The sequence below is a fragment of the Sycon ciliatum genome, chromosome 6 (genome assembly GCF_964019385.1).
Source record: "Sycon ciliatum chromosome 6, ocSycCili1.1, whole genome shotgun sequence".
NCBI lineage: Eukaryota > Metazoa > Porifera > Calcarea > Leucosolenida > Sycettidae > Sycon > Sycon ciliatum.
Genome location: NC_088648.1, coordinates 27,228,889 through 27,243,706, shown reverse-complemented (window position 1 = coordinate 27,243,706; position 14,818 = coordinate 27,228,889). Strand labels below are relative to the sequence as shown.

At 45.2% G+C, this 14,818-nt stretch overlaps 1 protein-coding gene across 1 annotated transcript; it reads left to right on the top strand.

The window, feature by feature from the left end:
- Nucleotides 1-787: 787 nt before the first annotated feature.
- Nucleotides 788-11,616, top strand: LOC135818929 (sushi, von Willebrand factor type A, EGF and pentraxin domain-containing protein 1-like). Its single transcript, XM_065332113.1, has 3 exons — nucleotides 788-984; nucleotides 2,048-2,239; nucleotides 10,829-11,616. Exons 1-3 carry the CDS (start codon nucleotides 798-800, stop codon nucleotides 11,098-11,100), a joined length of 651 nt encoding a protein of 216 aa, XP_065188185.1. The 5' UTR covers nucleotides 788-797; the 3' UTR covers nucleotides 11,101-11,616.
- Nucleotides 11,617-14,818: the final 3,202 nt, after the last annotated feature.

The following is a 14,818-nucleotide window of genomic DNA, read 5'->3' as shown; positions in this document are numbered from 1 at the left end:
GCCGCGCTCCGCCAACTTTCCAGCTAAGCGCTTGAATGATAGCTGGCCCCAATGCCGATTGTTGATATCGATCAAATCTTGCGCGATACTCTCCGTAAACTTTATTGCCTCTCTTCCGCAGTGCTTTCTTTTGCGGCCCCATTCCATAGCAGATGTTGGTACGCCACCGTATTCTTGCTCTTTGTACCACTTCAGTTGCTTTCGAACAAAGTTAGGCTTCAGATTTTGGTCCGGGAAGTCCTCCTGCAGCTGGGAGAAGGCTGCTTTTGTAAGACGACCGCCGCGCGTGATTGCCGCCGCGCGAAGTGTGACATCTTTCCTTGCAGGTGTTTTGATGTCTTTTCGACCCGCGCGCTTCGCTTTGGTCATCGTAGGGGCAGTTTTCGTTTTCACAACTTTAGCAGCTATACTTCTTAGACTCTTTCTCTCCGCCATGGCGATCAGTTCGAACTAACTCCATGAGATGATGTGCTGTTGTTTTGTTTCGTCTTCTTGGGTGCACCTGTGTCAGTTTCGAGGAAGTAAGTAATGGTTTGGCTTGACTCATGAGTTCCCGTCGCGAATGTCCTCAAACGCATGGCTTCCTTGGAGGATCTGGTCGGGATCAACCAAACTTACCTCGAAATGAATGTGAGTTGTCGATGACAGCCTTTGGTGCGGTTCATTGACCGGGTTCTTGCTCAAACACACCTTTGAAAAAAAGTCACGAAGTTTTGTATACGGAGGAAGTATAAACAAACTCAAATGGTGGAGCCAACCTACGGTTGGCTGTTAGTGTCACAAAAAATGTTCCTGTCATGGCTATTGTTGCAGGAGTTGTGCAGTATGGCTTACTGCAAGTGTCCAATGGAAAGGTCTCGGATGGAGAGAACACTATCGGAAGTGTGCGAACGGCGACCTGCAATCTTGGATATGAGCTGGGCAGTGATAAGACAGCAGTGTGCTTAGCGAACGGCAATTGGTCTAGCAACCCAGTGTGTACTGGTGAGTGTGAGATAACCGCTCAAAATATTGACAGAAATCACTACCCATTCTATGCAGATGGTGGAGGTCAATTAATTTGACCTTCTGCTAAATTGCATTATCATCAGATAATGCCCAATAAATTAAAAGGAACGGCGTCGGGGGGGGGGGGGGGGGGGGGATTGTTACACGAACATGGCAGGTATAAGAACACATTGCCAATATGTCTCTATCAGCGTAAATATACCTCTGCATGTAAAACAAAATAATTGTTTCACCCCTGACAAATTCACTACTACAGAATCCTATAATTAAATGCATCTCCTGCACTTTACTTTCACCAGACAGTCTTTCGAAGTACTATACATTCCTCTTGCTCTGGACTGGCATTTTGGGCACCGTCATGCCCTACAAATTCAATATCGCCATTTACTAGTTTTCATATCAGACGTGGTGATTCTGACATCAATCTCTCTTTACATGGCCGAGGTTTCCATAGAGTGTTGAGATATTCGGAATACATGGAAGTTTGGGGGACGCAGCTTTCTCTACTTGGTCCGGGTCATCAATATAGTCGCTTAACTGTCATTTTTGTTTTATGTCGCCAAAGCTCCCTTGGCAGCTCATTTCATCCCGATATCGGTTAGTAAGGTTACTATATTTCGAGTTGATTTTGAGAGCGACGGGTGGGTGTTTCTGGTTGATATCACGCCGCAGAAAAATAAATCTTCTTGTCACACTGCGCAGACAAGAGCAGCACGATGCACACGAAAGTAATCGGCTACTCAGAATCAGTTCCATTTTGCAAAACGGCTTAGATAGCTTACATCGGACATCATTCGCCTAGCAGAGATCGCTGTTCCTTTAGGTCCATCTCAACACTCGGCTTATTGTCATCCCATGATGCACGAAGATCTAGGCAAAAAAGCCCTGAGCTTTCAAGCTCTCTCGTTTGACAATATTTTCGGACATTTGGGGCGGACTTCTTAGCAAATCATCCCCGAAACAATGTGCAAATTGGAACCTTTTCTGGCCGCTAAATCTTCACACACACTTTCTGCTGCCAATGTATTTTAATTTACAGACGGCACAAACTCATGCCCTAAATTATTCGCTCCAGCCAACGGGCGGATAGACACAGGGACGGAAGTCATCGGCATACGAAGAACGTACTCTTGTTCTGACGGGTACAAAACTATGGATCTAACAACAACGGTATGCTTGAGAGGTGGAAATTGGTCTGAACCAGCTCCAGCCTGTGTTCGCCCCTGTTCTGGTAAGTAAAGACTAAAGATCTGATTTCTTGTCAGCAATGTTAGCAAAAGGAGGTTAGTCAACTGACAACCGCTCTATTTGGTTGCAATTTACTCTTGGCGCATGCGCTGGATGCAAATTCTTTTATTATTGACGTCGAGAAAATTGTTGACGTTTTGGGCCTGTCACCTATCGTCAGAACACTTAACCCTTTATGTACGGAAAAATGTACGCAGACTGAATTTGATCTCGACTCACCTCCAATTCCAAAATTCGGGTCATAACTTTGGTCTCCTTTTGACGATTTTTTCAATCTTGGGCTTCCTGGAAAGCTCGTCGCAAGAGAAACACATTGAGCCCACACTTGCCACCACAAAGGTCAAAACGCCAGCGCTACAACCCAGCGTCTTAGTTGCAACGCCAATATTCCGACAGAAGTCGTCTTGTATCAGCCATTTCGCTCTCCTTGCTTGTTAAAACTAAGTTTTACACATTTTGAACGTGTTTCTACGTCACCGCATGGCAAGAATTATGGGGAAATCCCTCACTGAAATTTGCGCACGCGGCTATTGAGGGACAATTACCGCGATTTGACTTTCGAGCTTCGTACCTCTGGAACCGCACTTCGGAGTGCGTCCGCGATTGTTTCAATGGACAGCAGGGAGTTTTCTCTTTGACCTACATATTTTATTTTTTAGAAATAACCCAGAGATGACTGAGTTACGATCGATTGACAATTTGAAAAGTTTCGACCCCAGGGGATCGAAAGTTGTACAGTCCGTACACAAAGGGTTAACAAGCAGCGAACCTGGCCTTTTATAACAAAGGCAAGCTTTATGCGTATATATCTCCATGTTAAAAGCAAACGAAACACACGATAGCGCTATGAAATTGAGTGTATGAATTTGCATGTACAACAGACAAAGAGAAATGCGCTGAAAGAGTGGGTACGGCGCAGCTCAGCAGATAAAGTGCAGGAAATGTGTGCCCGAAGGTGTACATCACAATAATAGTGTGTACACCTCTGTAGAGACACAGCAAGATTTAGCAACTTCTTTTTGAGGGTGCTAGCGCCTTCAATGGCCATCCGAAGGAGATCTTGATTTCCGGACGACGCTCTTGAATCTCGATGGACTCCCTGATTTTTCTTCTGACATCTGGCCATCCGTGTTTCCAGAGCCTTTGGCCTCAATGAAAATCACGTCTGTGCTCTTGATGATTCCGTGCTGCTGGTGATCAGTAGCCATGTGTTTACCCCACGGTTTGTCGAGCATCCTGTGACGTGCTTCGTAGTGGTGCTACTCGAAACGGTCTCGTGCAACCCTGATGGTCTCCACAACATAGCGCTTGCGACACAGTGCACACTTCAGATAATGCCGGGGGGATCACACATACAGCTCGGCAAAACAAAGGAACATGAGATGGAAGGGGTGACCGGTCTTCCTCACCTCCGCTGGTCTCGGCGCGTCACTCGTTCTAGTGTCGCGCTGCATTTTATTTGATTCAGCGCTGACTTCACAAGGGCATCCTTGAGGTTGGGAGTGTGTTCAGACACAACATTGACCGGGAATCCCGAGCGCTCGACTGGATGCTTCGCCGTCCGCTGAATGTCTTCTGTGCGAAAGGGTAGTTGAAGTATAGCGGACTCTTTTTTAAATGGGTGGCTCATGTCGCTGGGCAGTGTGGCAACCTTTCCGACAATCTCTTTTGTGATTGCCTCGGGATAGTTGTTGCTTAACAGCAATCTGTCATACGGAGACTCTCACAGGCTTCTGCCAGTGAGGATGAATTTTTTCGAGCAGTGACGAAGTGCTGCTTACCGACCGCATACTTGACAGGGCGAAGCACTTGAGAACGAGAGAGCTTGGAAGCTCAGGGCTCTGCGCTATGCCTTTTTGCCTTGATCACCTAGACAAAATAAGCATAAGTAAGAAATTAAATTATCGTGTCCGTTCCCGAAGGGAACTCACGACGGCTGCTAACACCCGATAAACCCTAAAGCATAAAGGCATAAAAAGTATAGGGATATTATAAATTTTAATAAATCTATGAATAGGAATGAAGGCCGCAGACATCACGCAACTACGTTACTTGTTTGACATGTATTACTGTGTATTTTATAACAAAAATATTATTGAAAACCCAGAATCGATTTTCTCGTTCCTATCATCAGTGGGAAAAAAGCTATATTAAAATTATTATCTCCACGTAGGTTATTTGTATTATTATAAATTCTTATAAATTTCTACTTTTTGTTTTTAGACATAACCTGCGATTCGAACCCGCACTATCACCCTGCATGCATCCCCGATACACTTCACATACATACTAATTCTTCAAAGTTGCTTCACGTTATGATCTTTTATTTGAAAGCCCTATTTGAATACGGTTATGCCTTGTGGCCAGCCGTCTTTGATTGTACGGTTTGGTACGGGACAGGTACGGGACAGGTACGGGACAGGTACGGTCGAGGGTAAAACGACATAATCTACCGCCTTGATGACGGCAAAAAAAGCATAGGGATGTTTATAAAGTTTTCAATTTTCCTATTTTTTAAGGCATTACCTGGGATTCGAACCCGCACTATCGCCCTACATGCATTCCCCCATACACTTCGCACTCATACTCATTCTTCCAAGTTGCTTCACGTTATGATCTTGCGTTTGAAAGCCCTATTTGAATACTAGTAGTGCGGCCAGCTGTGTTTGGTGGTACGGTACGGGACAGATACGGGATAGCGCCAGGCGTGACACAAAAACACAAACAAACACCAAATTAAAGCTGTGTGGACCCTGGCTAGCGCCAGACGTTACTGAAGTAACGTCTTCTGCATAGCTATGGGAATAAAAGTTTACTTTGACGCCATCGTTACTAGGCTTCCTGAGCAGTCGGTTAGTAATGGTGCCTTTAGGGGTAACCTCAACGCGAACGTCAAGAAATGGAACGGGTCCATTTTCACTGCTATCATAAGTGAACTTGATTTTGGGGTGCTGGCGATTGTAGTGGGCAATGAATACCCAGAGAGCAGTGGAGCCACAGATCCGAATTATAATAATTGTATCATCGATGTGTAACAGGTAGCCGAGTGGTAGGCGCCGTGTAATCAAGAAGAGTTTTATTCTTCTCTTCTCTCAGGTATAATTATTAGTAAAAGAAGAAGCGGCAGATAAATAACTTTCTCTCCGGTGCACACCTAGAGGTTGACTACTACTTCTTCGAGTTAGCTTTGTCGTTGCTATAAAATCAAATCTCCTCAAAACAGAAATGCGCAGCAGTTTATATGCAGCAGACGCCGTACGCTTACATACGGAGATACACTAAATATACATCAGGCAAAGTTCCGTATTAGTTCCGTACTGCTTCCGTACTGGTCGGGCAGGGATACTACACCCTCCCTTCCTACAGATAATCACGCCCTCGTGATTTTCAAAAATAGCGAACAAAGTTATGTACTCAGCGTCAACCGGAAAATGGCAAATTATATCGGAAATGATAACGTTTAGAGTAGACAGAAGAAATGAACTGATAACAAATCATAACATAGAAGTAAAAGCACACCAGGTTCACACGATCCCTGGGGTCAAAAGGGAAAGAATGTTCATCCAAACAGGACGTGAAAGACAGCCAAATTTCTGCACATCGTGGGCTCAAACTGCCAGGAAATTCACAATTACAAAAAAATGCACTGCATCGTGGGAACTTACTCCGGTACACACCCCGAGTGTAAAAGGGGATTCTCACACACTTCTCTCACAAGGTTACTGAGGTAAACCGTGGCTCACCATGATCAGACGCCTACCAAACAAAACTGGATTCACACACTCGCATAAAGTAAGACTGAAGAGAATAGGGAGACTGAAGGAAGTCAGGAAAAATGCCATACCTGGAATCAGCGTTAGTAACCACGGCGGGGGCTGGAGCCACGGTGGAGGGCAAGCCAGGTTTTATCTTCATCTTGGTTGAGCCGGTCACTCAGAGCGGCTAGCTCGGCATCAGACAAATGACCTCCCTCCTCGTCTTGAATCGTTGTCTTCACATTGTCGATAGCATCGCTTTGCGCGACGTAAAGAGTGATGGTCTAGCCAGGAAGATTGTTGACGAAAATCTGCATCCCACCACGGAGGCGAAGTACCAAGTGAAGAGTGGGCTCCTGCTTTCGACTGCGTGCCGGCGAAAATCAAACGCTGCTGATCTTCGGGAATATCCTCCTTGTCTTGGGCAGCAGCCTGCCTGTTGTCGTCCTCATCAGCTTCGCCATCACCACCGGTAGTATACATGTAGGTAGCGGGTCGCTTGGAATCGCCATCGGAGTCTCCAGTGTGTGCCGTGCGGAGAAAAGGGTGATTCACGCTAGCACCCTGACTGTGCTGAAGGCCAATAAGCAGGGCCAGGCCCAGGAAGGCAAGAAACATGATTCTCATCTTGAATCATCGCAGGGAGCTGCAGCGGGTTGAGCCATGGGGTTCTGGGGGTCGAATCACGTTGTTTTATTAAAAAATACACACCGCTGCGACCAATGTAACAGGTAGCCGAGTGGTGGGCGCGGTGTAATCAACAAGAGTTAGTTTTATTCTTCTCTTCTCTCAGGTACACACCTGGGATATAATTATTAGTAAAAGAAGAAGCGGCAAATAAATAACTTTCTCTCCGGTGCACACCTAGAGGTTGACTACTTCTTCTTTGAGTTAGCTTTGTCGTTGTTATAAAATCTAATCTCCTCAAAACAGAAATGCGCAGCAGCTTTTATGCAGCAGACGCCATACGTTTACATACGGAGATACACTAAATGTCCATCAGGTTAAGTTCCGTATTAGTTCCGTACTACTTCCGTATTAGCCAGGCAGGGATACTACAGATGTACCTTGCATAGAGGGATGGCTGGAGGATGGCAGTCTCCAACATACGAGTCTCGACGCAGTGCATGAAGACAATAGCAATTCGAGGAGCGAGTTGGTTGCCCATGGCAACACTTTCCTTCTCCTTGTGGCGTTGATCTCCATAACAAAAATAATTGTGGGTAAAGGCAAATAACAGAGTAAGTATTAATCTTACTTCAAAGAGAAAGGAAAAAGGACTTATGGAAACGAGTAAGGAGTAACTCTCCACCACTGTAACTACATACTATATACAGTCAGAAAGTGCAACAACTAGGCACAAAACTGACAGAGTACTGAAACGTTCGACGTCCGGACACCTAGCTATGTCCTTTTCCTTTCTACTTTTATTATTGGCTCAATATCCGAGTTTCAAATTGCTTCAAGTATTATTATTATTAAAATGCTTACGTGAGAATGAAGTTGAAGACACCACTGCAGCTGTACTCATGGTTGAAAAATATGGTGATAAAGACACACCGGGCAATATGGCGGTAAACACACGCCTGCCCACACATGCTCTCCAAGCTGCAAAGTTCTAGCACAGAGCTCTCCTTCTCACCACCACCACCATCAGTACGCGCCTGGCGCCTAGTCGATGCATGGTTGGCGGTATCCGACATAGCAGGCTGGTACATCAAGTATCGCATGGCACATAGAAGATGACACAGCAACGTACGTTTCGTCCCCGCTGGACTCATCAGGCGAACTTCTTCTTGGATGTCTTCACACGGCGGTTGACTCAGGAGAATGAAGTTGAAGAAACCACTGCAGTAGTACTTATGGTTGATAAATATGGCGGTAAAGACACACCTGGCAATATGACGGTAAACACACGCCTGCCCACACACGCTCTCTAAGCTGCTAAGTTCTAGCCCAGAGCTCTCCTTCTCACCACCACCACCATCAGTTTGCGCCTGACCAGCCTGTTACGTCGCCAACCATGCATCCACTAGGCGCCAGTGCAAGAAATTCTGTGTTCAATGCTGTTCCTGCGATGTTTATTGGCCTTCTTTTGCTTTAACCGAGGATGACTGTGGCCATTCGCCATCTCTACATAGAAATTCTCGGCTAACTTTCAGAAAAGTACAAGATTATGTTGCTCGTTAATCTCCTTCACCCGTCGTCTGACTTCGCTAAAAATAACATGTCACGAGAGAAAAAGGAAGTCGCCAACAATCATTACATGCATCCATCAGGAAGTGGAAAGAGCAAACGGCATGGTCTTTGGTTGGGGGGTATGCTGAACGTCTGATTCGTCTTCACCGAGATTTCTGCACTTGGTTGTCTCTATTTTTCGCGTATCTTCTATTGTCTCCACAACCCAGCGTAGAGGATGGAGATCTTTTAAACCAGAACACGGTTCCGATCACGTCTTCTTCTTCTTTTACATGTGCATTTCAAACATTTCAAAAACTATCATTTCTCTCTCAAGTGTGTTACTATTGCAACGAGAGAGCTTGGAAGCTCAGGGCCCTACGCTATGCTTTTTTGCCTTGATGACCTATGCAAACAAAAACCATAGGGATGTTAATAACATAACCTTGGATTCGAACCTGCACTATCGTTCTCGAGTCGACGTGATGTCTGTCCTGACGTTTCCTGGGACCGGCGCTGACTCTGTCGATCACGGGCGTTCAGGAGTCGACGGGATCTCTTTTCCGACGTTTCCTGTGACCGGCGCTGAATCGCCCATTCACGCTTATTTTGGGGACAACGGGATCTCTCTTCCAAAGTATGTTTTTGCTGACGGATCCTATCACCTATTCTGCAGCTAACGTCCCTTCTAATTTCATTCCCTCCTCGTCTCCCTATTTCTTTCCAAATCTCCCCATACCTCAGGAAGTCGTATACATAATACGACGAATACGGTTGCCAGCTATTTGCGGCCAGCTGTGTTTGATGGTACGGTACGGTACGGGCCAGATATCTGGATATGGGAGCCAGCAAATATTGTGGCCAGCTTTTTTAACACTTGTCCAACCGTGGCCAGCAGTGTTTGATGGTACGGTACGGTACGGGACAGATACGGGATAGCTAAAGGCGTGACACAAACAAACAAACAAACAAACACCAAATAAAAGCTGTGTGGACCCTGGCTAGCACCAGAAGTTACTGAAGTAACGTCTTCTGCATAGCTACGGGAAGAAAGCATGATTACCGCACAGTTAGGTCTCACGATTGCTGTATTAAAGTTTCTGTCTCCGAAACGACTTTTCACCAACGTTAAAATGGGTGATTTTATGCTCATATATGGCTTTATCTAAGAGCAGAATTGGCCCAACCCTTCCAGGTGTCTAGGGCATGATTTCATATCAGCACACGAAGCACAGAAGCCATGTAATTTTTTCGACTAGGCCTTTCATTCCATTACTTTTCAGGTCGAATACAATGGTTATTGACAAGGTAGTAAGCAAGTCCTTATAACCGGCACTTTTTGGCGGGCAGAGCATTGACAAAAATGGCACTTGAAAAATAGCGCTAGTGGCGTCAACAGCATATTTCGCGGTCAGAGCATAGACCAAATAGCACTTTAAAAGATTGCAGTAGTGGCTCCAACTACACAGTGAGACAATGAATATTACCAGTATCAGACAACAGTGGGGACCACGGTACTACAATGTAAAAACAGTGACCACTTTCGCACATACTTCTTTTGCACGCACAGTTCAGGCTTCAGCTTTGCAATCTACACTGCCTGCAGCACAGCAAGGTGAGATTTGTTGCGCGCACGCGCTTGAATTGTGAAGTGAAAGTGGGTGCAATGTTTGCAGACTGCACTTAGGCAGGCTGGTGACGATGTCAGGTGACGGAGTATCGCTGAGTCCTTCTCATTATCGTCATTGTCCGTTGGTCCATTCCTGTGGTAGCTATTCTGCATCGCAGTTGTGCCGCTGGCGACTTCTCTGCAGGGCGAGGAGTCACAAACTCCTCCACATGCCAATTCTGTATCAGCCGCTTGTTCCAGAGCATTGTTGCGGAGACGCAGCCGTTCACTTTGTCTCATGACAGTTGCTGGTGTTTTGATCGCCAAATATGCTGTTGGTGCCACTTGCAAGTGCTATTTTTGTCAATGCTCTGCCCGCCAAAATGTACCGGTTATAAGGATTTGCTTACTACCTTGTTAATCATCATTGTATTCGACCTGAAAAGTAATGGAATGAAAGGCCTAGTCGAAATAATTATATGGCTTCTGAGCTTCGTGTGCTGATTCGCTTTACTCCAACCAAAATCTATTCATGATTTCATTCGATGACATGTACATTCCGTGTTCGCGCCGGTGTTGCACTGTATTGAATTCATTGTACTTCGGTTGCTCAACAGCACAATGTACTACTGCACTACAAAGATGCACGAAAAGCCGATTCTAAGGAGATAAAAGATTAAGCAAATTGTTATGGGTGTTCCAAAGTGTATTCACTGAAACTTCAGCTTTAGTGGAAGAATGAATGTTATAATAATGAATTTTTTTATTCAGTTGGGTGCGTCGGTTTGCAGTTGTTTCTGGGAACTAAAGCTATCAACAAGTCGTCTTGGGCCAAAAAGCTTGATGCTGAACGCAAGTGGCTGCTTGAGTTAATCTCCTTCCATTTTGTGAGGTGCAACCACAGAGGTGGGGAAGGTTAAGAATGCCATATTCGGTAGATGAAACCTCTCCAGAAAGGCGTTTTCTTCAATGATATAAATGTGTTATGTTATGTTTAATGTTAATGTGCTGGCTTGATTTTACTCTGCAGAGCAACAAACAATGGCATCTTCCACAACGTTCACCATTGTTGCAGGAGCTATTGGGTTTCTTGTCGGCTTGATTATTCCTGGCACTTTTATGATAGTTTATCAAGCGCGACGCAGGGGCCCGGCTAAGATCCCCACGAAAAGAGAGACTAGCACCAACGAGCCACCAACGGTTTTTACGAGCAAATTGACAGAAAATGATGCTTACGAGATGACCTCAACTGCAGTGGAAACAAACCAAGAGCCCCAGTACGAAACAATGGGCCAGATTTAGCCATACATGCTTTCTATATTTCTTCCTCTTCTCTTCTACGTTTTCTGCATCTGGAGCACTTACCACCATTTTGCATATTCTTTGCATCCAGCTTATCGCCCGTTGGAATTAGCAAAACTTCGGATATTTGAGAAAACAAGGCGCTGTTTGCCGATTCCTTACTTACTATTTCAATATATTTAGCTTTATTGTTAGAATTTGTAGCCCCATTGCAGCATGGGCATCTTTTGCACTTAACCTCCAAGCCGTTACACGTGGACTGTACGATTTTCTTTCATATCTTCACTAGGTGGCAGAATACAGCATATTGGACCAACCGCCGAGCATGGTGTGCTCGAGGACTGATACAAACCAGACTGTCCTTGAAAGTCGCCAACTGGACATTATAAATTGTCGAATACAATCAATGTGTTACTTACGGGAGGTTACGTGAAAACAGACCATTTGCTGTTCTTTTTTTGCGGGCTTTTTTTAGTACTTTTCAAGAACAGTAAGACAAAATGCAACCACATCTCCTCTTGGGTTTGACTGTCTTTAGCCTCTATGATACCTAAGGCGAAATAATTTTCTGATATCACGCTACCACGCTATCCTTTACACATTGTCAATGCTTGTAATAATTGTTTATTGCCTAGCCTGCTTGCAACATGTACGCTTTTCATGCCTTTTCTTATCGCTCATAGCTGGAGACACTTACTCTACTCTCTGCTTGCTCCACTGCAAACCCACGTAATAATTATCTTCAATTGCACCAATGATTATTAAAGTTCAGTGTCTCGCTATTCCGTTGCAATATGGGGAGTCCGCGGTCTTCCAGAGGGTGTACACTATACAGTTACTCGTGCACTAAATAATGCACTGTAACAAAGCCATAACCATAGCATGAACGAAAAATGTTCTGTTGCCAATAGTGATAATTGCAGTCTGGCCAGAAGCACAAAAGGAAAGCAGAGAGTACGAAAGGGCTAGGAATGTTGAGATAACGGTCCTTATAAAGAGAGGACTGATGGGTTTTTTTTACTGGGAACACAGCCCTATAATTATACGTATGAGAATATGGGGAGAACACCAATGAAGGGAAGAAGTATGACTCTGGAAGGGGAGGGGTGGGCGCGCAAACGAATTTGTGTACCTTCCTTCGGTCTTATGGAGTAAATATCTAAAAGATGCTTCCATTCATCTCTTTGTGAATAAAATTCCTTTTGTTCCAGTGTGAGAAGTTCAACAATCGTACAGGACAATCCAGATATATATACATGACAATCAAGTGATCCATACCGGACAATCAATTCGTCCATCTTCAACTACATATACACGCTGCCTTTAGTATAGTATTTCAATAATGACGGTGCCAGCACACAGATGAGCCACAACTCCGAGTTCTGTAACGTGCCGGACGTCAGTTAATGATATTTGCAATGACGTTTGGAACAATGAAGCAGTTCATTCTGTGAAACACTTTCCTTTTTCAATTCCTGTTGTGAACCCTCTGGTTCTCTAAAGTATCAGTAACGAACGACCCCACACGGCACGAGGACAACTATTTATTCTCAACAGGATATTTCACTTCCATCGACTAATAACAATGAACAATGAATGAATAATGAAACAACTGAATGTATAACACTAAGGGCATGTATTTTTTTTGTATTTATATCATTATCTCATGGCACATCCTGATGACGGCCAATAAAACTGAGACAAGGGTGAAAGCCAACCACAGCAGTAAAACAGATAAAAGAATACAAATAAGAGGCAAAGAAGGCAAAGGAGGAGACAAACCAGCAGGATATACATGAAACCTATAATTGAGCAGAGATTTTAGCAACAAAATTATCCATCGACGTGCTGGTCTTGGCCTGCGTTGGTAATGTTGCCCAAAACACATAGCCAGCAAAGATCGGGGATCTAGTGAATAGGGTGGAGGCAGCGCGTGGGAGACTGAGTGAGTTCCGGGTGTTCCGTGTTTCGGAGAACCAATTATAAGCCTGCATATGCAAGGGTATTTTATTTAGTAATATTTTATGTATGAGAACACAGAGGTGGAACTTATGTCGAGTGGAAAGGGGACTGATCTTGGCAATTTCGTAAAGACTAGCGGAGGGAAAGCGACGATCTTTGCTAAATAAGATTTTAAGGAGCATGCGGTTATGGGGGGTATGTTCGATTGGTAAGGATCGGGATCGGGATCCAGATCTCAGATCCGTCGGATCCTGCAGAGTCAACTGGACACTTTTTTGGGCCTTGACTGTTGCCATGTTGACGAAAGTAATAAAAAGTCGTACTCACCATGCCAGTTGTACAAAAAGTCAGCAAGGTCTATCTCGATCCACGTGTGCGTACCACAATGTGTACAAAAACGATTTTTACCCGCCATATACGCACAAAGGTCACATTTGGATCCGTTGGATCCGGTCAACCCTGCTCCCCGAGGTGGGTTGACCGGATCCAAATCCGAAGGATCCGGATCCAGATTCGACCAATCGAAAGGGTGCGAATCCAGTGGATCCGGTGGATCGGGATCCCGATCCTACCAATCGAACATGCCCTAAAACCACCAGGTAGTTATAGCGTGAAAATGACAGCGTATATGAGAAAAGCATACACATACAACATACAACTACAGCGCACACAGCAAACCGCACATGGCGCATGTAGCGTATACTGCGTCGTAATCATCAGCGGTACGGCGGAGTCGGGGTACAACTGCATTGACGCGAACACAATGTCACAAGCGAGAAGGCCTTTCACTCTCGAGAACTTGTGGTTTCACAACAATTCCTTTAACCACCAAAAATGCACCACAATCAAAAACCAATACACCAATAGGGCAGTGTTTCTTGTGGGAGTGTCTTGTTTGTTTGTTTTCGTGAGGGGGGGGGGGGTGAGGTGTGGGCATAGGTGTATTTGTGTTTGCAGGGAGGGGTACGTGTCTCGGTCTGCGCGTGCGCGTGTGTGTATGTATGTGTGTGTGTTTGTGTGTGTATGTGTGTGTGCGTGTGTGTCACATTGAGCATTGGAGTTTTGCCACTCCAATGCTCATTGCGTCAATGCCAGTTTTCGCCATCCGGTTTCAAGCCGCACAAATGCAGCCATGGCAGTCACCCTACTTGAAAACAGAGGGAAACATTCGAATGTGGGTGCCGGCTCTGCAACAAACGGTTTCGGCTTCCACTAGATCTCAACCGGCACGTGACTCACTGACTCAAGACTGCCGTTCAGAGTACATGAGAAGTCCATGGAACCTTCAACTCGGTAAACCTGCAAGAAAGCACCACCCCTTCCCCAATACACATTATTACGGGGAATTCACCCCTCACTCAGCTTGAGTAGGCTGAGGAATAGTGTGCCTGAAGAGCACCACTTATATAATGCTCTCCAGGTACAAACATCACCAGGGATACAAACTTACAGACACGCTTTATTTCCAGCGCGACAAAAACCTCATGAACACCAGATTGCAGCGGGGGACAGTGTCGCTCCTGGACGGTGTGAACGCGGGTTTGCGACTAGTTGGTTTGGAGTTGACAGCGTTGTGAATGACCGTGGGTCCTCGACATCTGTTCTCACCGTCCAGGAGCGACACTGACTCAGGCTGGTATCTGGTGTTCACGAGGTGTTGGTCTCGCTGAAAACGGAGCATGTCTCTAAGTTTGTACCCCTGGTGATGTGTGTGACTGGAGAGTACTATACAGTACATGTATAAGTGGTGCTCTTC